General features: G+C 40.3%; 1 protein-coding gene across 1 annotated transcript; it reads right to left on the reverse strand.

Moving 5' to 3' along the window:
- Positions 1-1,263: 1,263 nt before the first annotated feature.
- LOC101419759 (sulfotransferase 2A1-like) lies at positions 1,264-27,697 on the reverse strand (the record flags this gene model as incomplete). Its single annotated transcript, XM_058279188.2, has 5 exons — positions 1,264-1,688; positions 3,361-3,539; positions 4,425-4,519; positions 16,049-16,177; positions 27,571-27,697. Coding segments are annotated over 5 exons (588 nt in total), but the record flags the coding sequence as incomplete, so codon positions are not given.
- Positions 27,698-27,740: the final 43 nt, after the last annotated feature.

A 27,740-nucleotide genomic window follows, 5' to 3' on the forward strand; every position in this document is an offset into this window, starting at 1 on the left:
CAGTATGGTGGGAACTATGAGATGGTAGGTGGGTAAATTACAATATGAATCATTCTCTTAATAAATTCAGCAGCTTCATTCTTCCTTAAGTGTTCCCTGGTAGCTGTATGTTTTTATTGGATTCCAGGGATCTGAAAACATTGATTATGACAGTTTTTGCCAGTTTCACCATTGCTTTAGTAGAGGGACATTGTTTTGGAATTTTTCTAGTCTGTCATTTGAGCTCTGCACCTGGAATTTACCTTTGTCTGCTCTCTGACCTCAAGTGATAAATATTTCCTTAAATACCACCAAGAAGATTCCCTTTCCCTCTTTGCTTTAGAATGCTGATTAACAGATCAGAACCTGTTGTATTCTCTTCTCTATGGTTTAGTAGGACTTTTCAACAGGCAACTAAATCCACAGTATTTATATTTACTGCCTCCTCTGTATCTCTGAAATGACAGAGAGATTGCACACCCTAGCTCTTCTCTTTCCAAGTGTTTCCACCTGGTTTTCTGTAGGTGGGTATCTTAGCATTTACATTGCTACAGTGCACCAGGGGTTATCTATGCTCCATACTACAATCAATGGCTCCCATTATAACCACAAAATTGCACATTCATCATCACAATTCATTTTAGGACATTTTCATCAGACCAAAATAAAACCACCATGCCCCTTATTCCCCTGCATTTATTGACACATTAGGACATGGAGAAAGGGTAATATCTGAATCCTGAAATTGGCATGAGCCATCTGAAATCTAAGAATTTAAGGAATGATTATGTGTATGGAAAAGGGTTAGGAACAAAAGATTGTGTGTCTCAATGGAGTTGAACTATTGGGGGAAATTGAATGCTAATGTGAATGATGGGGAATGTAGAAGCTGGATCTGACAGTGGGCTATGGGGCACTGATGATTTAAGAGTGATAGACCTTAGGAAATAGGGGCTTAGGGTTTGTAGTTTCAACTGAGTGGCTTACAGGGAGCATAGTTCACAAATTACCTCACAATGTTGGCCCTGCTATGTATTTCAGTCATTGGCTTCTGGGTGCCTTGGGGAAGGGATACATTTCTGGAAAGATGCCTCCTGTTGGGTTGAAATTGCACAGGAAATTTACACTATGTGACCTGGTTTTGACACCTGGACGAGGCACCACCAAAGTATCTACTACAGAAATATACACATTGAATTCAGAGTAATTTTTAATCATGGGGAAATGACAAAAAGAAATGGGATTGGTGATGGTTACAGAAAACATAGTACTGTTGTACACAAGGTTTGTTTTCTTACTTTAATACACAAGTAACAAATATTGGAAAGTATTTCCTTTTATTTGTTAACCGGGTAAAATGTATGCATGTTTTAAAATATTATTTTCTTTATTTTTCTCTATGTCTGAAATATTATGTAAGTTTCTGAAACGTGTATGCCACACAATTAGTGAGGCGCTTGGTTTTTTCAAGTGCATAATTGCATTATATGATTAAAGCATCCTGAATACTGATTGAGGTTGTGCTTCAGCTGACCTGCCTGTGCACAGGACAGGAAGGAGGTCAGTAGTCAAGTCAGATTCAGAAACATGAGCTCCTCATTCCCACGGGAAAGCCTCTCGTGGAAGCCCTACCATCTTCTCTTCATATACTTTACCAAGTTTCACTCTGTGCCACTGTGAAGTGATTTCTCCAGTCTCCAGTAATTCCTGTTAAATATAAAAAATGAGTCTACATCACATTTAAAAATAGGATCTCAAGACCACATTCCACCACCTGTATCTGTCCCTGCTTGCCTTCTGTCCTGAACACTGACCTGGAATTGCAGGTATTACAACAGAGTGGCTAAGAAATTCCTGTCTGGAGTCAGCCAGCCATCGTTTCTAGCCCCAGATGTCTGGCTGTATAATCTATTTGGGCCTCAAGTTTGCCAAATGTTAAATAGGATTTTCCCTATGCTTGCCTCATAGTAATATTGTGAGGATTTAAAAGTGATAAGGCAATAACAACAAAAACAATACCTGACTTACGTTAAGTAACTCTTATAGGCCAGGCACTGTTTTAGGATTTTACATGTACACCTCATTAATATTCACACCTCTGTAAGATAACACCTGTTTTCCCTCCCAAACCATACTCAGGCCTGACCATCTAGGTGGAAAGTGTGTTCTTGCTACTCACATATGATTCCAGGCCATTGTTTTTCACTCTCACTTTTTTTTTATGATTTATGTATTTCTGTTTCTCAACCTCCTGCCCCGTTCCCCCCATTGTCTGCTCTTTGTGTCCATTCACTGTGTGTTCTTCTGTGTCTGTTTGCATTCTCATTAGGTGGCTCTGGGTACTGATCCTGGGATCTTTGAGAGTGGGAGAGAGTTGATTACTCTCTTGTGCCACCTCAGCCCTGTTCTTTTGCTATGTTTTCTTGTTTACTCTCCTCTGTGTCTCTCCTTGTGTCATCTTGCTGAGCCACCTCTCCTTGTCAACTGGCACTCCTGCAGGGTGGCTTTGCCTGTGTACGGTGGCATTCCCAGGCAGCACAGTTCTGCATGGGACCCAATTCCTGCATGGGACTGCTGGATCTGTGGGACAGTGTGCCCTCACCAGGAGGCCCTGGGCATCAAACCCTGGACCTCGCATATGGTAGACGGGAGCCAATTTGGTTGAGCAACATCCATTTCCCTCACTCTCAATTTTAAATCTCACAGCAACCAACTACACCACCAAGACAATCTCTTTAATCTAGCTTTCAACCATCATCAGGTCAATCCCTTATTCCATGAAGTTTCTAACTCAAGCACACTGAAATTCTGTAACAATTATCAGAGAAAGCTTATTGATTTCAATTGCCATATAATGAGTCTGGTTTGCTGCTCTTTGAACTTATATCTTTCAATGATCTCATCCTTCTCCTTATAAGCCACTCAGCTAAAAATGACTTTATTCCTAACTCTGTTGCTTTCAATCATCTCAGTGCCCCATAGCACACTCTCAGATCAATGTTCTTATTACACATCATTCATGTTAGCATTCAATTTCCCTCACACCTTTCCACACAACTAAACATTCCTTAAATTTTTAGATTTCAGGTGGCTCATGCTGATTTCAGTATTCAAATACTACCCTTTTTCTATGTTCTAATGCCTCAATAAAAGAAGATTAGTAAGGGTTAGGGTTGTTTTCTTTTTGGAGTGATGACAATGTCCTAAAATGCACTGTGATAATGAATGCACAATTTTGTGATTATACCAAGAACCCTTGATTATACAGTTTGAAGGAATTGTATGGAGTATGAATATAGCTCACTAAAGCCTCTTTTAAAAAGCAGGGGAATTCATTGCAAATTCATTTCCTGTTCTAAATTCAAGAAAAATTTCTCACATTTTCGTGTCAATTGTGCTTTTCTGTGATCCGTTATGGTATCTGGTAATTGAGAGTAATTACTCATTTTGTTATCCTTCATGACTTGGAAGGATATGTTCTTTAGGACTGAGTTCAGTTCTTCTGGGGTTAGCTTGCAGCCCAAGAACTGGCTGATCAGCTCTAGAGTGCCTCTTCTGTCCTAGATTAGGAAACACAAGAATCAGAACTTGGAAGTAAAATTCAAGAGAATAAGAACTGAAAAATAAGCAGAGGCACAGGGGAAGTAGTACCAGAAAGAGAAAAAAATGACAAGTGGGAAGAGTATGACTAGGTTGTGCACAGCTGAAAACTGATCAAAATGGGATAAGGCTAAGTTGGAGTAAAAGGAACACCAAAGACATTTGAGGGTGATGGAGAGGTGAAAAGGAGACAATAAATGTTGAAAGACATCCAAATCAATATTTATAATTCTGCACCAAGCCACCAGTGTGTGTACTTTTCTCATCCTGTCACTCCATAAAACTCCAATTTTTCATATTCTTGGGTAGTGTCTGGTTTTCAGAGGAAAACTGAAGTGTACCAACTCAAAAGAGTTGTTAAGCACCACTTGAGTCACCCTTTTTGATAAAAGCCACCTCTTCATATGAATATACTTGAATATTTACATATTCATGCATGCTAGAATCATGCTTACATCCTCTTAATCTGGGATTATCTAAATATTTCTTGTACCAATCTTGACCTTGCCAAGTCCCATCTTTCCATCCTGACATTGTACCTTGTTTCAAGATTGCATCAGATCTTTGGTCACAGAAATGTTGATGACATTTTCAGCATGTGTATATGCCATCAAGGAATTCCTCAGTGCATGTCTTAGATGTTTTAAGAAGAAATGAATAAGAAATTTAAAGAAAGAACATATGTACTGCATATGTAGGACAATGAAAAAAAGGTGGACAGTAACTCAACTTGATCTCACTGGGATAATATCTAACTGAAAGGATAAAATAGAAACATTAAAAATGGAGGTAAGTAAGACACTATGAAATGGGAAAGGGAATGAAATTTTTCAAAGAATGGTCACCTGATGCAAGTCCTCATAAGCCACTATCAGAAAATTATCTTTTCCCCTCATTGTCAGCCAGTCATGAATATGGTCAAACCATGATCCATATGTCACTGCCAGAGAAGTAGGAAGAAAAGGTGGCATTTGTGTCACACTTGTTTGCTGATTGCCATTAATAATCTGGCCAATTGTACACATGCCATATTTGAGGATTAAATGAGTGAAGTAGTGGACATTCTTTTCCATGTCCCAATTTTCATGAGAAACAGTACTCTGCATTTACCCGATTGATGGCAAAACACTAGTTGCTGTATATGACAAAATATTTTAAGACCAATTTCACATACGAGAGAAATGAAATTTGGAATTTAAAAGAAATTGAGATGGCAAATTAAAGGGTTAGTGTGTTATGGACTCAGTATTTTATGGAATGAAAGTTTTTGTTCTTTCCATTATGAATATCATTTATTTCCCCCAAAACCAAAAGAAAATGTGATTAAGTATAGCAGACACAGATCTTCCTGTTCTTCACCTGCGGCGGCTTGCTCGGTCGGTAGAGGTGGGGTCTGGCTGCGGACGAGGGGTCGGTCCAGCTCTGGACGAGGGATCGGTCTCACAAGGGGTTGCGCGGTTCGGCTGACGGGGTCGCCCGGCGAAGCAGGCGACGAAGGGGTCGCCCGGAGAAGTAGGCGACGAACTGGGGACAAGGGAGGCCAGGCCCTTGTCGGGGGCTCTCACGACTGGAGGGCGCACGGCAGAAGAACTACCGCGGAGACAAGGTAAACACACAAGTCCAACTTTACTGAGGGAGAGGCAACAGTTTTATAGGGGCTGGGGAAGGCTGATTGGTCGAAGCCACGCCCTGTTCTGATTGGTTGCCGGTGAAAGGTCAGTGGGCGGTACTGGACGGGGGAGGGGTGGTGGTTAGGGATTGGCTGTCGCTGTTGCTGGGGGAAGGGGCAGGGTTTAGGGATTGGTGGCTGCTGTTGCTGGGGTGGAGGGCAGACTTGAGTTTCCCGCCCACGCCTGGCTGTTGCAGCTGTCGGGGGAAGGGAAAAGGGCGGGCTGGATTTTTCCGCCCACACCTGGCTGTTGCTGCTGTTGGGGGAGGGGAAAAGGGCGGGCTGGATTTTTCCGCCCACACCTGGCTGTTGCTGCTGTCGGGGGAGGGGAAAAGGGCAGACTGGAATTTTCCGCCCTGCGCCTGCGCAGGGAGAAAGAAGAAGAAGGGTGCTGCCCCACAGGCATCGGGTGGCGCCATCCGGGAGGAGGGGCGGCCGCGGAAGCATGGCTGCCTAGAAGGGGAGACCCGAGGGCACTCTGCGCCCATGCCGAGCTCCCTTCAGGGGTGGCGGTGAGTCCGACCAGCCACCCTATTATGGGGGCAGCGGCTTGGCCTACCGCGGCTGCTCCCCCGCCAGGCCAGCAAACCACACTTCAGCCCGACTGGTGACCGCATTCACCCACCCTATACCTTTGAAACAGCACATTTTATGAACTTTTTCCTCACACATTTACTGTATTTAAAGGACTGTAGTGTAAGAAGTTATATCCTAAGTTATCCCTTTACCAGAATAATGTTGATGTGTTCAGACTGGGGCTTGTGACCCATGCTGACCAGTGCCTCTTCCCTGGACATCAGGAGAAAAATTTCTTCCGCTTTCTGTCTCAACAATAACATATAGGTCCCCAAATTCAGGAATGGTGAGCTCTTTTTCAGGTCATATTGACACAAATAATAGAAACCTATGCTGAGAAGAAAAACAAACATTCTCAAACAGAATTGCAGGATGTTCTGGTTGTCTCCAGGGTTCCATCTGTTCCTTAGTGTGGTCTAGGTGAATTTTTCTATGGATTCACGGATAAAGCATAGCATTTTCATAATTCTCTTTTGCTTGAGTAATTTTTGCTGTTTAGTGTTGTTTGCAAGTATCAGGTTGGTCTTATTAAGTAGGACCTCTAGTTGCTGAGATGATGGCATTAAGGTTCACATGATGAAATGACCTTCTGGACATAGTGTAGATCATAAACTCCAAGCAAGACCTTGAAATCAGCATTCCAAAAATCACAATGAAAGCTATTTCTTACCTTGCAATAAATACACCAAAATTTTTGAGTACTGACAAGTTCTAGGCACTCTCTCAATTAATACACTCACAACTTCTCTTTAACCAAGAAGCAAATTGGGACTTTAAGAATTTTTGGCATTTCTCCTCTGAGAAACACCTAGTAATAGTTTATATAATCAAAATTTGAACACAATGAGTAGAAACCATTAGAAAATAACATGGTATGTAGAAACATGCAAGATCATGGCCAATTGGGGCATATCGTGCTGCTAAAGGAAAAATGCTTGTAGTGATGAATATGGTTACTCCATGGGTCTGCAAGGGAGTCTCCTAAAATGTGAGCCAACTGAGTAATCTGACAATTATTTTGGGCATTACAACCCTTTAAAAGTATCTTTTATAGAAATCCATGTGCATAAACCCAGGGTATCCTTCAGAAACAATTATTTTTAATAGAAATACAGGTTGAAGTCCATGCTCTTTAATACAATCTCTATGGCAGTCCATGATCTTGATCAGGAAGATATTATTTGCATCATTTCTTGCTAAATATCCACTCCCTTTCCAATACCCCAGCTCCAGGTGTGTGAAACCTCTCCTTGTGTGCTTTCAGGTCATTGTCCGCCAATCTTAGGAAAGTGCTAGCATATTTTATACACTTTTCCCCAAATCTTAATTGTTCTAACCTAATAATGGATTGTAGAGCCCACTCTGTGAAAGGATAGCAGGAGTCCTGTTATACATTAATTAGGATTCTGTTATATTGTTGGTGGGTATTTTTGCTCTAGTTTTTTTCTTCTCTCTCTCTCTCTTATAAATAAGGCTGATTTGAACAGCCTGGTACATCCCTCCTTTTTGCACTTTTGCTAATGTATTCTTTCATGTAAAGAAATAAAAATCCTGCATCAAATGGAAAATGCACATATAATTTTGTTAGATTTTGCAAAGTAAGCCTTTCTAAGCTTGGACCAGTTTCCGTTCCCACCAGGAACAAATGGCCATGCCTGTCTACCAACAGTCACATGACTAAGGCATTTCAAAAGTTTTGAATATTTGCTGACATAGACAGAAGATCCCCATTAAAATCCCTGGAAATATGACTATGTTATCTTGTGATTAACTTAAGGATCTTGAGAAGATCTTGATTATACTTGGGTCAAGTGTGATCAAAAGGGTCCTTGTAATAGGGAGACAGGTGTCAGAGTCAGAGAAGACAATGTGATGGTGAAAGTAGTTTGGAATGATAACACCGTGGGCCAAGAAACACTGGCTGCCTTTTAAAACTCAAAAAGCCAAGAAACAGATTGTCCCCTAGAGCCTCCAGAGATGAATGCAGCTCTGCTATAGACACCTTGATTTTTGCCCAAAAGATTCATTTTAGACTTCTGCTCTCCAAATATACAAGATAAAAAAAAAATTGTTTTGTTGTAAACCACTAAGTCTGTGGTCACTTTTTTCTTCTTCTTTATTTTCTTTTAAATATTACACTTCAAAAACATGAGGTCCCCATATACCCCCCACCCCCCTCATACCACTTTTCCCACATCAACAACCTCTTCCAGCATTGTGGCACATTCACTGCACCTGGTGAATATATTTTGGAGCTCTGCTGCTCCACATGGACAGTGGTCTACATTGTAGTCTACACTCTCCCCCATTCCACCCATGGGCCATGGCAGGACACACAGTGTCCAGCACCCATCCCTGCGGCACCATCCAGATAACTCCAAATCCAGAAATGCCCCCACATCATTACTCTTCTTCCCTCTCTCTAACATCAGCAGTGACCGTGGCCATTTTCTCCACATCAATGCTACAATTTCTTCCATTAATAATCACAATAGTTCCACAGCAGAACACCAGTATGTCCACTCTAATCCCTACTCTATTCCTCCATCCTGTGGACTCCTGGATGGTTATGTCCAGTCTCCCTCTACATCAATAGGGGGCTTAGATTCCACATGGATGATAGATGCAATTCTCTTACTTGCATTTGTAGGCATTCTTGGCTCTCTGGTGTGGTGGTTGACCTTCTTCACCTCCCTGTTAGCTTGTCAGGGTAAGTCCAATAAACCAGAGGGTAGGAGTTGCAAGTCTGCTGAGGTTCAGGGCCAGGTTGTCACATGGACAGTCCAGAGATTCAGGTCTTCTGAGCATACACAAACCCCAGCATGAACCACAGGTCTGGTAAAAGTAACAGAAGAGTCAGGTGTAGAAAGGCCATATCTGAGTCCAATTCCATCACATTCTGGAACACAAACTCCAAAGTAGGGTCAACTGACATGGCACTGAACTCCAGAGTCATCTGCCATGACCATAGAACCTGTGGGTCTCTGTAGCCCTCAGAAGAACCAGTACCTGGGTTTCTATCTACTTTGACTGCTTCTGGTACCCTGCTGAGGCATGCGTAAACATCACCCCTCTGATGACCTCCCAACTCCCTTTTGGAGGCTCATAGCCATATAAACTCATTTGTCCTTTCCATTTTCCCCCTTTTTCTAAAGTCAAAAAGCAGTTTTTTAAACCTGATATTACATGTAGGCTTAGTTATTCTTCTGGTCTGAGTTGACCCTTTCTTTCAAGGTCTTTTTCTAGTCACATCATCAGCTGGTGCTTGGTTGTAATCACTCAGCAACAGGGAGGCTCATCCCTGGGAGTCATGTCCCACACTGGGCAGAAAGTAATGCATTTACATGCTGAGTTTGGCATACAGAGTTGTCACATTTGAACAACATGGATGCTCTCAGGAGTTAGCTCTTACGCACCCTGCAGCTCTAGGCCTAGTTCATATTTCAGGCACACAGGCTCATAATCGTAGCCATCAGTATCAAGGACTCATTGTTGTGCCATCCATCTTTATTGGTCTTAGCCATTGCACTTGGGGGATTGTTGTTCTCCCATTGGGGAATGTGATAGAGCTCCCCTAGTTAGGAACTCAGCACTCCCTCTGTTGTTGTTTTTAACTGTAATGAATGTGAAAATATCCAAACATTTTTACATACCCTATATACATGCCCTGGAGAACTCCCTCCCTACCATGTGCCCCCTATCAGTAACACCCCAAACCAGTGTTCCTCCCCTGCCATTGTTGAACCTCTCTGTAGTTCAGAACTTCTTTAAAAAGGAAGCCTAATATATTGTCAGGTTACATTAGTAGTAAAATGGAATATAGTGATAGATTTAAAGGTTAGATATAGAATACATACTAATTTAGAAAAATTTAATAAAGGAAAAACAAATTGGGGTATCAAAAAATGAAAAAAATGAAAAAGCTTTGTTTTTGACATTTTGCCTTTCATCACTGCTATAGGTGTTGTCCTATATGCACAGTGGCAAAGCAATTTCTTTCATTTCTTCCTCAGTGTCTACATCCTTTCTTTTTTTTCTAATTATTAAGTTTGCCTTCACATAAGTTTTAGATCACAGTAATGCACATATACAATATACAGTGCTCCCATGTATCCAACATCAAACCCTTTGTCCCTTCCCCAGCAATGATCTTTTTACATGTTCATATTATATTTCCTGAAGCTGATGTAGAGATATTGAAACAATAGCTTTCAATCATGATTCCATTTGGTTTTACATTATGGTTTATGTTTTAGACTATACAATTTTCTAAATTTTTAGTTATCTTATGTTTTACATTATGGTTTACATTTTATCCCATAGGCTTTTATACATTTTTGTTGTAATTTAACATGTCCTGTATCCATCATTGCATGATATTATGGAACACTTACATTTTCCCAAGGTTACACTTATTCCGTCTATTTAATACCTCTCTCTCCCTCCACTCAGGGCCCACAGTGACAATCAATCTTCATTACTTCAAGGGACATATTCACATATACTTGCAACAATGTTGAGGGCTTGACATACTCAACTACCCTAACCCATTGGGAGAAAACTCTTTTCTCAAGAGATACATTTCCCTCTGAGAACATCAGGACTCCTCAGGATGTGAATATACCTTCACTCTCATTGTATGGGTCTTCACCCAATGATATAACCCACTATGACAAAATGAGCATTTACACACTCCCTAGAAGCTTGCCCTATGTCAGATGCCCCCACCCTAAAGCTTCTTAAACACGTAACATTCCATATTATATTTTCTAAAAACTTTGTCTACATTATAATTTCAACCACATACCTGACAATCTCCTATGTTCAAATGTTCCCCCCACATTTCCCCAATTTCTTGGGCCATCTGACCCATTGTTCCTTCTTTAGCCCCCCACAAGCCCACAAAGTCCCACCCAAAGGTATCCCTATGTCCCCATTTTTCCCTTCCCTGTGCAAATACTTACCTCCAGTTTATCATATATTTCATCTACGTACACGTCAGCTAGCAACCTTCCTCTACCCTCAACTTCCTTTAAGCCTATCATCCATTGTCTACCTCTCTTAGACAGCTTGGTTTACTTATTTCATATCAGAGAGGTTACATAGTATTTGTCCTTCAATGCCAGTGTTGTTTCACTCAACATAAGGTTCTCAAGGTTCATCCATGTTATCACATGAGTTCGTACTATATTTGTTCTTACAGCTGAGTAGTATTCCATTGTATGTATATACTGCATGTTATTTATCCATTCATCTGTTGATGGGCATTTGGGTTGATTCCAACTTTGACAATAGTGAATAGTGCTGCTACGAACATTGTTGTGCATATATCGGTTTGTGTCTTTGTTTTCAGTTCTTCTGGGTATATACCCAGGAGTGGAATTTCTGGGTCATATGGCAAATTTATAGCTAGTTTCTGGAGAAATCACCAAACTGTCCTCCAAAACAGCTGGATCCTTCTGCATTTCCACCAGCAGTGGATGAGTGCTCCCATTCCTCCACTCCTCTCCAGCACTTGTAGTCTTCTGATTTTTTTATAGCAGCCAGTTTTATGGGAGTAAGATGGCATCTCACTGTAGTTTTGATTTGCATTTCCCTAGTAGCTAGTGATGTTGACCATTTTTTCATGTGTTTTTTAACCATTTGTATATCTTCTTTGGAGAAGCGTCTGTTCAAATCATTTTGCCATTTTTTTATGTGGGTTGTTTGTCTTTTTATTTTTGAGATATGGGAGTTCTTTATATATGCAGGATATAAGTCTCCTATCAGATATATGGTTACCAAATATTTTCTCCCATTGTGTAGGCTCTCTTTTCACTTTCTTGGCAAACTCCTTTGAGGTGCAAAAGGCCTTAATTTTGAGGAAGTCCCATTTATCTATTTGTTCTTTTGCTGCTCGTGCTTTTGGTGTGAAGTTCATGAAGCCATTTCCTATTACAAGGTCCTGTAGATGCTTCCCTTCTTTGCTTTCCAAGGTCTTTACTGTCTTGGCTCTTATGTTTAGGTCTTTGATCCATTTTGAGTTGATTTTTGTATAAGGTGTGAATTGGTAATCCTCTTTCATTCTTTTACTTATGGATATCCAGTTCTCCAGGCATGGTTTGTTGAAGAGGCCATTCTCTCCCAGTTGAGAGGGTTTGGTGGCCTTGTGCAATACCATATGGCTGAATATATGGGGATCTATTTCAGAATTCTCAGTTCAGTTCCATTGGTCATTGTGTCTATCCTTGTACCATACCATGCTGTTTTCACTATTGTCACTTTATAGTATGTTTTAAAGTCAGGTAGTTTGATTCCTTCAATTTCATTTTTCTTTTTCAATATGTCTTTGGCTATTTGGGGTCTCTTTCCTTTCCAAGTAAATGTTATCGTTAGTTTCTCTAGATCATTAAAGAATGCTGTGTTGATTATTATTGGAATTGCATTGAATCTGTAGATCAGTTTTAGTAGGATAGACATCTTAATAATATTTAGTCTTCTTATCTATGAACAGGGAATATTCTTCCATTTATTTAGGTCTTCTTTGATTTCCTTGAACAGTGTTGGGTAGTTTTCTGTGTATAAGTCTTTTACATCTTTAGTTAAATTTATTCCTAGGTATTTGATTTTTTAAATTACTATTGTAAATTGTATTTGTTTCTTGATTTGAGCAGCAATAAGAAACTAGTACACTGGTCAACACATTTGATAAGAAATGGCATTAGAGTTTAAATTCACACTTGTCTTATTTTGAGTGAGGTATAGTACCTTTGCAAATGTTTATCACATACTGTTTCAGTGTTGATAGCTTAATTTTGCTTGAAAATAGTACAGGGTACTAAGGCAGGGGATAAATAGGATGATTAGAAAAACCTAGTTGATAATTAATTGAAAAGCATTGAAGCTGGGCCATGAGTCTTTAGCAGAGGGATCATTAAGCCATTGTCTCTACAGCTGACTACTGTATTAGTCAAAGTTCTCTAGGGAAAGAGAACCAACAGGAGATATCTGTCAGTAGTGCATGATTTTAGAAGAGTCTTTCACAAAGCCATGGGGATGCACAAGTCCAGGTTCCAGCTGCCACCAGGGACTCCAATGAAAGTCCAATGATATTTCAAGTACCAGGAGAATTTGGCTCTCCAAAGAAGAGCTGGGATATTCTCTCTCAATGCTAGAATCATTTCCCCTTTTAAGGCATTCAGCTGATTGGGTTAAGCATCATTCATTGCTAATGGCAATGTCCTGCATTGATGTAACTGTAATCAGCTATCTATGATTTACCACTGTAGTAAAGTCAATGGTGACTAAAGTTCATAAATGCCTTTGTATTACAATTAGCCTCATGCTTGCTTGACTAACCAATTTCACACAATTACATGGCTCAGTTGACACAATAATCTGACCATCATAATTATATTTTATGCTTTCCATTAAAATGCCATACATTATCATCTGAAATGCTTGAAAAGATGAGAGTCTGGGCAGAGAAAGCTAACAATTGATTTTACTGCAACTGCTGGGTCAACAGAAGTATTGACAGTTACAAAAAGCATAGTGCATTTGTTTCTTGTCATCATAGTTTAGATTAAAAATATTTAAGTCTTTTTCTTTGAGATAAATAGGTTCACATGCAGTTGTAACAAAAAGACTAGAGAGGGAAGCAGATGTGGTTCAAGTGATGGGGCTTCTGCCTACCATATGGGAGGCTCTGCACTCAATCCCTGGGCCCTCCTGGGGAAAAAGAAAAGGATAAAGAGTGCCAGCATAGCAAGCCATTGCCCAGGTAGTGAGCCAGTGCCTGTGCAGCAGCCAGTGACTGCACAAGTGAGTCACACAGCGAGATGATGACACAACAAAAGAGAGACAAAGGGAGAGTCAAGGTGAAGAGAAGTAGAAACCAGGAGAAGAGGTGGAGCAGCTGACAGGGACCCTCTCTTCCCATCAGAAGTCCCCAGGTTCACCTGGTGAATCCTAGAGGAGAAAAAGTGAAAAAGAGCAGACAAAAAGAAATAGAAACAGAAGATCACACAGCAAGTGGACACAGACAGAAAAAAACAGCAGGGGAGGGGGAGGGGAAGAGGAAGGGGTAAAATAAATAAATAAATCTTTAAAGAAAGAAAGAAAGAAAGACTAGAGAAAGATCTGGGTACCCTTTACATGACTTTTCCCAGTGGTAACATCTTGTAAAACTATAGTCTATTATCATATCTAGGAACTTGGCATTGATACCATCACCTGATCTCATTCAGACTACCCCAGATTTCTTCATGTGTATATATTTACTTTCGTGTAATTTTTTCACATATGCAGATTCAGGAACCCACCATCACAGTTTAACTACAGAACAGCCCCATCACCACAGGGATCCTTCAGGGTGCCCTTAAATATCCACAGCCACCTCCCTCCCTGCAGTCCTTGGCCACAGGCAGCCATTCCTCTCTCCTGCTCAAAAGCTATCATCTGGATCCTCTATGAATGGCAGGTAAGACCTTTCAAAGGACTCAGTCACATTCCTAGGCTTTGTTTCCTCCAGCTCCCCCTGCTAATGTGGGTAAATGAGTTCAAAGTTTCCTTAAGCAAGGGCAGGAGACAGTCCTCATGTGGGATAATCTGGATAAAATCTTTTTCTCATTTGTTTTGGCTGAAAGAGAGATGCATATGCACCTAAGGGAGATAGAAGCAAAAGCTGGAGATATTGAGGTTCTTCCTGATTCTCACAGCAATGTCCTTTTGAGCAGGTGGATATTCCATGGCAGAAATTAGAATAAAATGCTGGAGAAGTGACTATAGGATTTTTGGTAACACTTGAGGTGAACTTCATGTCAAGGACAAAAGAAATGTGGTCTTTCCGGTGCTTAGCACATGTAGCTTCAATCAAGTGTAAACAAAGAGAAACCTGCAGAAAGACAGGAATGGAGACTACAGGGCTCAGTAGTTGTAACAGAAAGTGCACTGGTTGGAAAGGAAAAGATTTTGCTTGAGCAGGAGGACAAACCATGAAAAAGCAATATCCTGGAATTTGAAAAGCTGCAGGGAAGCTCCACAGAGAATAAACTGGAGGGGTCCAAAGAGAGGAACAGGAAGGACATAGTCTGCTGCATGAAGCAGGCGAGAGTTGGCTTAATGCCATGCAACCCACAAAAATCTGTTCTTAATCTTAATACATTCCTGTGGGTGAGAACCCCTCTTATATAGGACCTTTTGTTGAGGTTACTTCAGTTAAGGTGTGGCCAATGGGTCAGGAAGGGCCTTAATCCTATTCCTAGAGTCCTTTATAACCAGAATGAAATTCAGAGACATAGAGAGAAAGCTACAAGAAAATGTCCAAGTCAGTGGAAGCTGGCGAAGCCAGGAGAGGCTGCCATGTGACAGAAATGTCAAGGAGAAGCATTGCCAGTCACCAGGCCCAGAATGCACCAGTCTTCCATGAGAAAGCATTGTCTTGGTGATGATGCCTTGATTTAAAACTTCTGGCCTCAAAACTGTGAGCCAATAAATTCCCACTGATTAAGCCTATCAGCACATGGTATTTGTCTTAACAGGCAGAAAATAAAAACAGATAGTGCAAATGAAATCAGAGGTCAAACATGTGATTTAAATCTAAGGTAATACAGATGACATATCCATTATGTTGCTTATACCCTTCCAGGTAAAAGGCACACAGTCATGAAAACCCACAGACTCTGAGGTGAGTTCAAAGAGATGCCATTCTAATACAGAGAGACAAAAGAAGATAAACCAATATGCTAGCTGATGAAATGTGTCAAAGGAAAAGAAATGAAGTGAAGGATTAGAGAGAGAAATACTTTTGTTAGAATGCTATGGGGTGCTTCTCTGGTAAGAGGATATTTCTCCTGAGATGTATAACGGTAATTAATAAAAATATATGGATTTATTATCAACTGATAGAGGAAAGGGGAAGGTGAAAGATGAATGAATAAACATTGAAGTCTAGCAATTATGGGCAGAGAAGGCATAAAGAGGAAATCCAAGGAATAGCTGGTATTCAGAATATAGAGATCTACAGAGAGGATGTAGTGGAAGAACATGAGTATCCATGTGACTGAAAAGAGTAATTGGAAAACATGAGGGGGCAGAGTGTGTAGACTAAGATGGGTGGTACTAGAGGCTTATGGACATCAAGGTTGGAGGGCAATATGGGTATTTACCCTGAGACAGTGTTACTTGGATTTGAGGTGCAGGAATTCCACCATTCCAGAGAGAACAGTATTTAGACACACTCACCATTTCCATGAAGGAACCATTGAAAGGATTGTTCAAATGACTCTGTAGATTGTACAATCTTCACTCGTTTCCAAAAAAAAAAATAATAACCAGAAGAAATAGTATCTCTGGGATTTCTGATTATGTAAACACCATAAGTGGAAAAGAAAAAAAAAGTGAGAAATAAATGGATCTGATTCTCTTGCTGCTAGATCTTAGAAAATGGCAAAACAGCTATTCCCCATTAAAACATGTGGCTACATGTTAATGTTCTTCCATTCATCCATTCAGCAACATTTGTTGAGGCCCTACGGTATGGTACAAATTATGTACATACTCTAGATGGAGCAGTGAACAAGACATGGATTTTTTCTGCCCTCAAGGCCATTTCAGTACAAGCTAAGGGAAGAACTCTCAGTACATTGAAGGAAAAATGATGTTATGCTATATTGGTGCCACTATGTAAGCTGACCTGGGGTGTGAATCAGGAGTACTGAGTTTTGCTGGGACTCTGTCCCTGACTCCCTCCCTAATCAGTGCCATTCCAGACATTTCATGCTCCAGGTCCAGCTTCTTTACCTATAAGTGTTTACTAAATCAGCATTTCCCAGCATGAATCAGACAGATGTTAATGGATAACAGTGTACAAATTTCCTATTTATTATAAAATTCAAAATGGTGGGATTAACAACTTCATTATGCTGCTGTAGATTGGGAAACCTCAGAGAAAAATGGTATCACTAAACCTGAAAATGCTCTAGGATCTGCTAGATGAAGTTCTGATCACCTGCCTGCCCCATAGCTGTACCTGGACATGCCCTGAGTCCTGAGTTTTTAGTTATGTGACTTTTCTAGTTTAGTTGCCTTCTCTGAGCTTTAGTTTCTTCTTTTCTATTATGGCAATAACAATTTGGTAATTGTTATAATCAGGACAATATAAATAGTTACAATAACTATTAGCACTTGCTGAGAATACACCATATGTCAGCAACCAACCATTGCAGCACTTTATCTGGAGTAGAATAGTATTTTTATGAGAGGACAAGCAAAACAGCATAGTATTTTATGTTAAAAATTTTGCTTGAAATTTGCACATTTGAAAATGGAAGAGGTGTGATTTTACCATGGGAGGGTCTGCCTTATGTGACAGCATTCCCTTTATTATCATATTTTAGTGAAGTATAAAAAATGTACAAAAGATAACTTTAGGGTTTGGTAAAATGATGACCACGCCAACATGAGGAGGAAAACATTGGTGGTATCACCCTACCTGTGTGCCTCATGGTTTCCCCATCCCTTTGGCCACACTCAGAAATGTTTTATTTTTAAATTACTTCTAAATGTGTGAGTTGTTTCCAAATACCAATTCATGTATGCTTTATAATAAAAATATATCAATAAATTATATCTGCTATATGTAAATACATATTTATATAGGATATATCCTGGATTGACATATACAGTGTTTTTCTGTTTATGGTATATAAATAGTATATGAATTATATGCACTATAAAAATTTAAGTACTCATATTCTACATGCAAAATGTATGCATGTGTCAATAGTTACATAATTATACAATTATATATAGTGTATAGGTATATAACATAGTATGTAATGCACACATTACATGTATATGTAAATATGCATATCAAGTAAAACAAAATACTGCAGTACATATAGTACTATATGTCTCTTTTTTAAAGGTATGAAATATCATTTATTTGTACTATACATATTTACATATATGTAATAAACATAAATATGTTTATATAAAATTTTATATAGCACAAATAATTTTACATGTGGTTCATATATTTACATATACACACAACTATTTTATGTAATATTACAGATAATACTTATGATATAGGTTCTGTAAGTACATATTTATACAGTATATATAACCATATATTTATACAATAAATTTATTCATATGGTTGGAGCAAATACAGTGCTTACTGGGACAAGGAGACTGACTACAGACAAAGAAAGATTTATTGAGAAGTTTTTCTAATGGAGAGGGTCTGAAGAACAGACTTCAGCCCCCCCACCTGCCTGGTGGGGGTTTGAAGAGAGATTTCAGCCTACTCCTGGAAAGGGGGGACTTGAATTTATACAGAACTTTTGTAGGCGGGGGAATGATAGTTGGTGGGAGGGGGTTGAGGGTTCCAGTGAAGTACAGGGGCTAATGGGAAGCCCTTGAGGTGGAACTTTTCCAGATAGTGACTAGAAGATAGTGGGTTAGGGAGTTTTGGTTTTTTGGAATGCTGAAGGAGCAGATGTTTCTTTGTTTTGTAGGAATTTTATCTCCCTCTGATATGCAGGCTTTCATTTTCCTTTACTCCCTTCTCTATGTGGTTTCTTTATTTAACCTGTGGGGAAGTGCCATGCCCTTGGACATGTAAGCTTATGGAGGATGGGGTTAGCCTTTCCCCAATGCATATCAGGGGAAACTGAGTACAGCTTGTTAATTATTGCAAACCTCTAACATTTCTAACTTTTTGTTTATATGTATATTTAGAGGGGGACCTGGGTATTGGGGTATAAGGTACTGGGCAGGATGGGAGGATGAGGGGATTTGGGGAATTGGTTTGGTCTGGCTACTTCCTGCTGTCAAGTGGCAGAGAAAATAAGTTCTCTTCCATCCTGAATCGTGGGCTGTGGTTTCAGGTCCCACAGGGGTTGATTTTGTTTATGCAGCAGAAAGATGCTATTTACGTATTCCTGGGATATTGACTGTACAGTTCAGTGTACGAATTGGACAAGAAGCTGTAAGAGACAAGGACCAAAAAGAAGCGGTAGCAGTACTATTAATAATGGTGTTATAATGGGTACAAAGATTGATTTTAAGGGTGACGAAAAATAAGAAAGGGATGAGGATAGCCATGACTGCCTTCTATAGTTATTTTTAGGGCACTACAGATACTTTGTGTGATTTGTGAAGTAAAAGCTGTTCTGTTGTCTGACTGCAGGGAAGAGGGAAGGCCAAATCTGGGAATGATTTCTGTTAATCCTATTAACAATGTCTGCCCCTTCTGAGTTTACTGGGAATGCTTCAAACCACTCAGAAAAGGTGTTTATAAGGATTAAGAGATACTTAATTTTTTTATTGGTGGCATGCGAGTGAGATTTAATTGTTAATTTTGTTCCAGTTTGGAGCTTTTATACTGGTGTGTTTTAAAAGAGAGAGTAGAATTTCTGTGAATATTAGTTTGTTGGCAAAGAGAACAGTTTTTTGTAATTATTTTTTCATTGTCTTTTTTTTGCAGTAATTTTATTTAATACATAGATATTTAAAATATATTGACAGTAATCTATTTATCTGAAAATCATTTGTTATAATTTTGATCAGGACATTTTTCAATCTGGACCCAGAAATTTCCTCTGGCTTTCCTGAATTTTTTCTTGTTCAGTGTAATGGTTTTTTTTAAAATTTTGTAGATGTTCTTTTAAATGTTACATTCAATTTTGTAATTATTTTTAAGAGTTTTGAGAGCTCAGGCCAATGTAGAGAATTAGATTGGAGTAATGAGAGTGGTTTGTGTTTTCCATAGTAATGATTGTATAAAGAAGTGAGAATGTTATGTTTTTGCAATTCAGGTAAAAAGGATTTTTCCATCTTTTATGAACCATTCTTTGATTTGCTGTGTTTTAATTAAGGGAAAGTTTTGAGATTTTTTCAGGTGTATTGGGGGGGCAGGATATGGGAGTGTTGGGAGAATGGGTGTGATAGTGGTGTGCACTTAAGTAGGATTGGGTAGCCTGTGCTTTGGCTTCAGCACTGGCTCAGTTATTGCCAACAGATATGGAGGAATTTGATTTTTGGTGCCCTTTGCAGTGAATTATAGCAGCTTGGGTGGGAAGCAATGCCGCATTGAATAATTGTAGTATGAGATCTTTATTTACAATGGAGGATCTGTTAGAAGTTAGGAACCTTCTCTTCCACCAGATGGGGGTGTGTGAGTGTAGGATGTGGTATGAATATTTGGAGTCAGTACAGATAATTAGGGCTTGCCCTTTGCCTCTGCCTAGTGTTCTGGTAAGGGCTGTAACTCAGCTTGTTGTGAGGTTGTTCCAGGTGGGAAGGGACCTGATTCAGTGGTGTCAATCAAGGTAACAATAAAGTACCTGGTCTGGGTGGAATTGTTAAGTTTAGTGGAGCTGCCATCAATAAACCATGTGTGAGTAGGATTAGGAAGAGGAGTATGTGAAATATTGGGAAGAGGTTTAGCAAGGAGATCAAGCACATCACCATAATTATGAGTGTAATCTGTGTTCAGTGTTTCCGGGGATGGGTTTGGATCAGTGGGGAGGAGGGTGGCAGGACAGAGAGGAGGACAACAGTGTAAGAAGATGCCAGGATTTTGTAGAAGAGTTGAATGAAGAGTTTGAAGACAGGTAGAGGAGATAGATGCAGTAGCTTTGTGAGTTAAAAGAGGAGATATGGAATGCAAGGAAAAAACATTAAGTTGATTTATTGGGGATAGTTTAAAACTTTTTTGAACTAGGAGAAAAGCCACAGCAAGGACTTTAAGGCAGGTGGGCCAGCCTAGAGTTACGGGATTTAGCATTTTGGAGAAGTAGGCAATGATTTGATTATCAGGGCCATATGGCTGCATTAAGATTTTTAGGGCATATTTTTCTTTGGCATTTATGTAGAGAAAGGTTTGGAGGGATTGGGGAGAGCTAGAGCAGGTGCAGTTAATAGAGCTTTTTTAAGCTGATTGAAGGGAGGTTTGAATGATAGGGGGAGATTAAGTGGCTCATATAAGTTGCCAGAAGCAGCTTGGTAAAGGGGTTTAGATGTAGGTTTAAGGTTTGGAATCTAGAGATGGAAAAAACTGACAAGCCCTAGGAAAGAAAGGAGGTCTGCTTTAGTCTGTGCAAGAGGATAGCTTTTGATGAGCTGGATTTGGTCTGCAGTTAGATGTTTATGTGAGGTGGAAAGGTGGAGCTCTAGATAGGTTACTTCATATTTTAAAAATTGTCCTCTGTTTGGGGAAACCCGATATTCCTTATAGCTAACAAAGTTAAGCAGAGTGATATTTTCAGTCATAGAGGTTTGTAAGGAGGGGCTACAAAGGAGGAGGTTATTGACATATCAGAGAAGGGTACTGGAGGGGAGTTGAAGATTAGAGAGATCTCGGTTTAGGGTCTGTCTAAAGATATGGGGATTATTTCTAAAGCCCTGGGGAAGAACTGTCCATGTTAATTGTTGGGGATTTAGAGGGATTTCAGGATTTGTCCACATAAAGGCAAAAATGTTTGGAGAAGTTTTGTTTAGGGGAATAGTGAAAAAGGCATCTTTGAGGTCAATTACAGTATAGTATGTAGTTTGAGAGGGTATGTGGGACAGAAGACTGTATGGGGAACAGTAGGCTGTGTGGTTTCATTAATAATTCTAAGGTTTTGCAACAAGATGATAGCTTCGATTGGGTGGGGTTTTTTTACTGCTAGAATTGGAGTATTGAAGGGTGAGGTAGTTGGACACTGAAGGCCAGCATTACAGAGTTTGTTCATGGTAGGATTTAAGCTTTGTCAGACAGTGATGGATAGGGGATAGTGAGGAATATTTGTGAAAGATGAGGGTTTTTTAAGACTATTTTGGCAGGGGGATGGTGTGATGTGACGGAAGGGGTGCTGGTATTCCAGACCTGGGGATGAACTTCTGTTTGTAGTATAGGGGGGATGTCAGCAGGGGCTTGGGAGGGGGGGGGATGTGGTAGATATTAGGAGAAGGAAGCTGGTTTTGGAGGATGGGAGCATAAAGGAAATGGAGGAGTGAAGTTTAGACAGTATATCACAGCCTAGATGCAGGGAGGGGCAGGGATGGATTATGAGGAATTGGGGGGAAAATGTATGATTTTTTATTGAGCATATGAGTGATTTGGTAATTAAAGGAGAAGGGATGTCAGCTCCCACAGTAGAGATGGAGGAAGTAGATAAAGGTCCTGAATGTTCTAGGAGAACTGAATATGTGGCCCAAGTGTCAGTTAAAAAGGAGAATGACTTACCTCCAATCTTGATGATAACTCTCAGTTCCAACTTACTGATGGATCTCTGGAACCATTCCAAACACGGGACCCATCAATCATTTTTTGTCAGTCCGAGAAGGTCTGGAAAGGAAGATTTTGGCTCCAGATCTGTAGAGTGTGCTGGAGGAACCTTCCTGGAAACGGTTTTCAGGACAGTCCGACTTCCAATGACCCTTGTGCTGACACACTGGGCAAGGCAAGGATGGGGGCCTTGGATTAGGGCTGGGACATGCCCAGTGCCCACCCTTTTTACATTTGAAACAGGGTCCAGGTGGTGGCAAAGGAGAGGAAGAGGGAGGGGGTTTTTGAGAACCGCTCTTGAGGGCAGCAGCAAGGAGGGAGCCTTTAGCCTGATCTCACTTAAGCTTTTCCAATTGACTTCCTCCTCTCTATTGTTAAAGACCTTGACGGCAGCTTTAATTAGTTTTTTCTGAAGGGTTTTAGGGCCATCTTCTAACTTTTATAGTTTTTTTCTAATATCAGGATAAGATTGGGTAATGAAGTGGATGTGTAAATATAGTTGACCAGAGTTTGAGTCAGGATTTAAATTAGTACATTTAAGGAGAGACTCGGTTAATCTATTCATGAAGTCAGCTGGATTTTTATCAGGTTTCTGTGAGATTTTTAAAATTTTATCATAATTAATTGCCTTAAGAGCAGCCTTTTTATGCTTTCTATTATGCAGGTTAAGAAATGGGCTCTACGAGCAAGGTCTGTGGAGTCTGGTTGGTAATCTTAGGAGGGGTTAGTGGTGGAACTGCTGTGGGACCCACTGGATGCCTATTGGGATCCTGGGTATGCATGGAGTCTGTGAAAGTAGTAACTGCAGCCCAAATGCATTTGTTTTTTTCTGGAGTTGTGGAGGAGGTAAGGATAACGTATGTGCCCTGATATGTGACGTCATATGCGTAACCTGTGGGGAAGCGCCATGCCCTTGGACATGTAGGCTTACAGGGGATGGGGTTAGCCTTTTCACGGTGCATATCAAGGGAAGCTGAACTACAGCTTGTTAATTATTGCAAGTCTCTAACACCTACTCATGTTGCAAAGTGTTTTTTAACTATTTTCATGAGTAAACCTATATATTGTTAAAATCCCTACAGCCTTTTTATATTTAAGTAACTGTGACCAAGAAAGGTGACTAGTCCCCAGGGGCTTGCAGAGGGCATTGCAACCAGCCAGCCAACAGCCCTGAGTGATTGTTGTTGAAGGGGTGAAAGAGGGAAGGGGGGTTGTCTTTCAGAATCTCTTCTCTGCTGGTTTCCTCCCCTCCCTCTGCCTCTCCCTCTCTCCCTCTCTTTCCCTTGCCCTCTCTCTCCCTTTCTCTGTCTCCCTCTTTCTCTCTCCCTCTCCATATCCATCTTCCTGTCCCTCTCCCTTTCCCTCTCTACCCCCCTCACCCTCCCTCCTGCCCTCTCCCCTTCTCTCATGTTTTCAGGAAAGAACCACATTCACATGGAGAGGACCTGGCCTACAACTAGGCTTTGACCTTGAGGAGTTTAGAAAAATTACCTATCAGTGTGGCTGATGGAAAGATGAGATGGGGAGTCTCAAGGTCCAATGGGATTTTTGTTGCAAATGAGGGGAGGAGAGATTTTGCCTATTTTTGTGAAAGCATAAGGCAGAATCATTTGCATTTAAGCTTCTAGCATTAAAAGTTCCTCAAGGATTATTGTTTCCTAAATATTCCTTCTTCTTCAACTTTATTATCTTGTGATACTACCCAGGTGCTGAAATCTCTTCAAATAATCAGTTTACCTCACAATAATCTCCAACCTCAATCCTCTCTCTTCATCCCATTGAGAAATAGTAATGAAATAGGATTTCTTCTTCTGACATGATGGAGGATCGGTTACTAAACTAATCCTCCTGCCACAGAAAACTATAAAACTAAGTACAGTATTTCAGGCAACAGTTTTGAGGCAGTTGCGAAGAGGCTGAGCAGGTTTGTATTCACAGGAGCAGGGAACTAACAAATTGAGAGCCATGGACTCCCCATTCTCTGTTGGGGACAATTTCTCAAATGCAGTGGAGGGAGCTGCAATGTGAGCTCAGTCATGCTGAGGCAAGGTGGCAGAGGTCATGGCTTGGGGCCAATGGAGTGTCTGAAATGGACAGGATGGGACCCCAGAAAGGGGGCCAGTGTAGAGAGATGGAACCTGGAACGTCTGCCAGCACACCCCATAAACTGAGGCACACAGCTGGGCTCCAGGCATGTCACAAGGTCACTGGACACTCACCAAGATGGCAGCTGCCCTTAACTCATCAACACCCCTGCATCCAGGGAGGCACCCAGGCAGCCAGAGAAAGACACTAACATTTTGTACATTGTGAAAAAGGTGAGAATTCCCCCTGGCATCTTATCAGAAAAAATATAGGCCCAAAGAAAGCTGAAAGCAGATTTTAAAGTGCTGGAAGGGAAAAAATTAAAAAAAAAAAAAAACCACAGGCATGCATGCACAACTATTAGCCTTGAATCATTTATCCATGAAAGCTTAGAATTAATTCCTAGCAGCTCTACCCTACCCTAAAACATGCTTGGGGAGTGGGGCACATGGGAACCTCCTATATATTTTTTAAGGTAACATTTTGTGTGATCTCTGGGTCTTTTAAAAATCAATAAAAAATATATTTTAAAAAATGCTAAACCAAGTCTCTCAGGATGAGTGAAAATGGTAACGCATCTCTAGGAAAGAATAAAGAGCCTCAGAAACAGTAACTGAGTAAATATAAAAGATAATATTTTCCCTCCTGTAATTCACTTAAAAGGCAGATAACTTTTTACAGCAAATTAGCTGCATAGTGAAGAAGTCTTTAGCATCTGTCATCTCAGGGGCACATGGTGATATGGGCTATGTGTGGAGGGCTGCACATTTTTTCATGAATAGCCTGGGCTGTGTACATCAAACAATAAGAACTGCAGCCCCATCTTTCATAACCATGCCAACCAATCCAGTCCTGGAAAGTCAGTTAAGTAATATAGGTTCTATAGACTTCAGATATTCAGGGAGAATGCAAAGTAAATATGTTAATTCAAGCTTATTGGGAATGTGGGAAATATGTGTTAATTCAAGTTTATCTAGTACTCAAACAAAGCAGCATTTCACTCCCAACTCCTATGTCCTCTGTATAAAAGGAACTCAGAAATCCTATTCAGGGCTTGGGTTTTTGAACAGAAAAATTCCCAAGCCTGACCAGAGGTTAATAAATTTCCCTTCCCAAAATTATTACTGAGTCCTGCCATTCCATATGGGTTCACTGAATCTCTCTGCTGCCACAACAATGGCACAGCTGCTACACTCCACCTCATTATGTCCCCAGGTTGTTCCCACCTCAGAAGATCCCAAGCTCCAGTCACACCAGTTCAACACCCCAGCTTTCCCTTGCTCAGAGCCTAAATGAAGGACCAAAGCCTCATCCATACTCCACCTGCAAACCCCTGCCCTCCTGGGGAGGCCCAATGCCTTCCTGATATTTCCCTCCCTGCCTCAACCTCTAAATATCTTTATGATGTTTTTAAAAATAGGTCTTATTTCTTGAGCATGCCCTGGGTTCAGATACAATGCCAGGCAATCACTAAACAGTATTATTGCTATGGAGTATCTAATTAAAGGTCTACCCATTGTCTTTTTCCAATTAATCCTTTAGTAGCTGACTTGAGTTGACCTTGATTGGCACACTTTTTTCTTTTATGGAGCCTAATACATACTAGGTATATAATATCTAAATATGTAAAGAAAAAAATGCAGGAATGCATGCACAAAAGAATAAATGAATTCAGGAATGAATACTGCCATTTTGAGCTGCAAAGGCATTGCAGTATTGCTAATAAACAAAAGCTGGAAAGCAAAGATTGAAACCAGAATTTTCTGAAACAAACCCCCAATAGTTTTCCAGACTTTGGTCTTAGATAATTTTATTTTGTTTTGTTTTCTTTCATTCTTTTCTTCATGCAATATTTTCTCAAGTCTCTATCTTGTGCCAAACATTATCCCAGGTTAGTGTAAAATGGTAAAAAAAAAAAAAAAAAAGTAACAGAATTAACATGGCCTCCCTGCCTGTGGAGAAAATCAGTGAAATAAATGAGCCTGACAATAAACAAGCAGACATAGAGAAACATAGCACAACATTAACATAATATAGCACACTGTGGTTTTAGAATCTTTTGATAATACTTCTACTGCCACTTCATGTAAGATGGTTTAACGAGGGAGTTTCATGCAAGTTACTCAGTATCCTTGGTGTAACATGATTTCAACAATAATCTAAGAAGAATACACATCCCAATTTATTGCACCAGGATCACTCAGTGACCCTGTATGACCCAGAGTCGTACTTCAGAACTCCTGGAATAATGAATGAGGCTTGTGGAGGATTTTTTTTTTGAGGGGGGGTGGTGGGAAACCATGGATTAAACCCAGGAACTCATACTGATGTGGGCTATGGGTGGGAGGCTCTTTGTCTCTTCAGAGATAACCTAAGCTGTCTGTCCTGACTTGTGGGTATGGGATGGTAAGAGGCTGCAGTCCTGCCCTTGGTGACCATGGCAAAGACTCCAGTCCCAGGAGGCAATTTAGCAGTGCAAACTATATACATACCAGTCAGTCCAGGGAAACTCTGATGGTGGTGATGCTGAAACTTAAGGGAACTTGGGAACTTGGACTTGGCCTCGAATGGGAAATATAATATAGCCTGTGCATAAATTCAAAATCATCTAATTCTGTATCCAAGTGTGCCTAGTCTCTAGAAATCCAGTTAAGTGATATGTGCTTTGAATGTTCAGAAAGGATGTAAGACTAAATGTATATTCAAGGTTGCATCCAGATGGAATGTGGGCAAGATGCTAATTCAAGCTCACCTGAAATATGGGTGATATATTCATTCAAAACCTATCTGGTACTCAGGCAAAGACTTATAGTTTCCTTGATAAAAGCACCACTTGACTCCCCACCCTGTATAAAGGTATTGGAAAATCTTGTTTGAGGCTTGGGTTTGAAACAGAAAGCTCCCAAGTCTGGCCAGCTGTCAATAAATCATTTTTCCTTCTCAAAACCATTCCTGAGTCCTGGCCTTTCTATAAGTAAGTAATTGAACCTCTCTCAAATTCTACAACAATACATGGGAGTTAGGCATTCAACCACTGAGCTAAATCTGCTCCCCATGTGGTGTTTTGATTGGGAAAGCCATGTCATGCATAGATGATATCATGATTAGAAACACAACTGGGTTTCATATGTGAGGAGAAAGCCATATTTCCTCTGAAATATAGGTTCTGATTTATAAACTACAAATGGGCGACTCAATGTTGGGGTGAGACCATGGTCATGTTACTAATGAAGGCAGTATTTTTGGAGCCACACAGCAGAGATTACTTAGTGTCAAATACTATATTGTGGAATAAGGTTGTCTAATATGCTCATGTTAATGAACCTCATATTAAACTGGTCCCTAAAACATGGGCATTCAGAATGCCTGAGAAGGTCAGAGGGTCATTGCGCTTGTTCAATCACCTTGGCTTTGGAACTGAAGAATGACCTGGGGAAGAACTGAAAGGGCAGGTGGGAGGTATAGAAGTATGGGCCTTTTTCAGATGTACATTTCCTTATTTCTTCATATCCATCCACATTTCCTAGCCCCGGTGAGAAATCTCAGGTTGTTGTAGAATTTGAGAGAGGT

Source organism: Dasypus novemcinctus, chromosome 18, assembly GCF_030445035.2.
Source record: "Dasypus novemcinctus isolate mDasNov1 chromosome 18, mDasNov1.1.hap2, whole genome shotgun sequence".
In the NCBI taxonomy this organism is placed as follows: domain Eukaryota; kingdom Metazoa; phylum Chordata; class Mammalia; order Cingulata; family Dasypodidae; genus Dasypus; species Dasypus novemcinctus.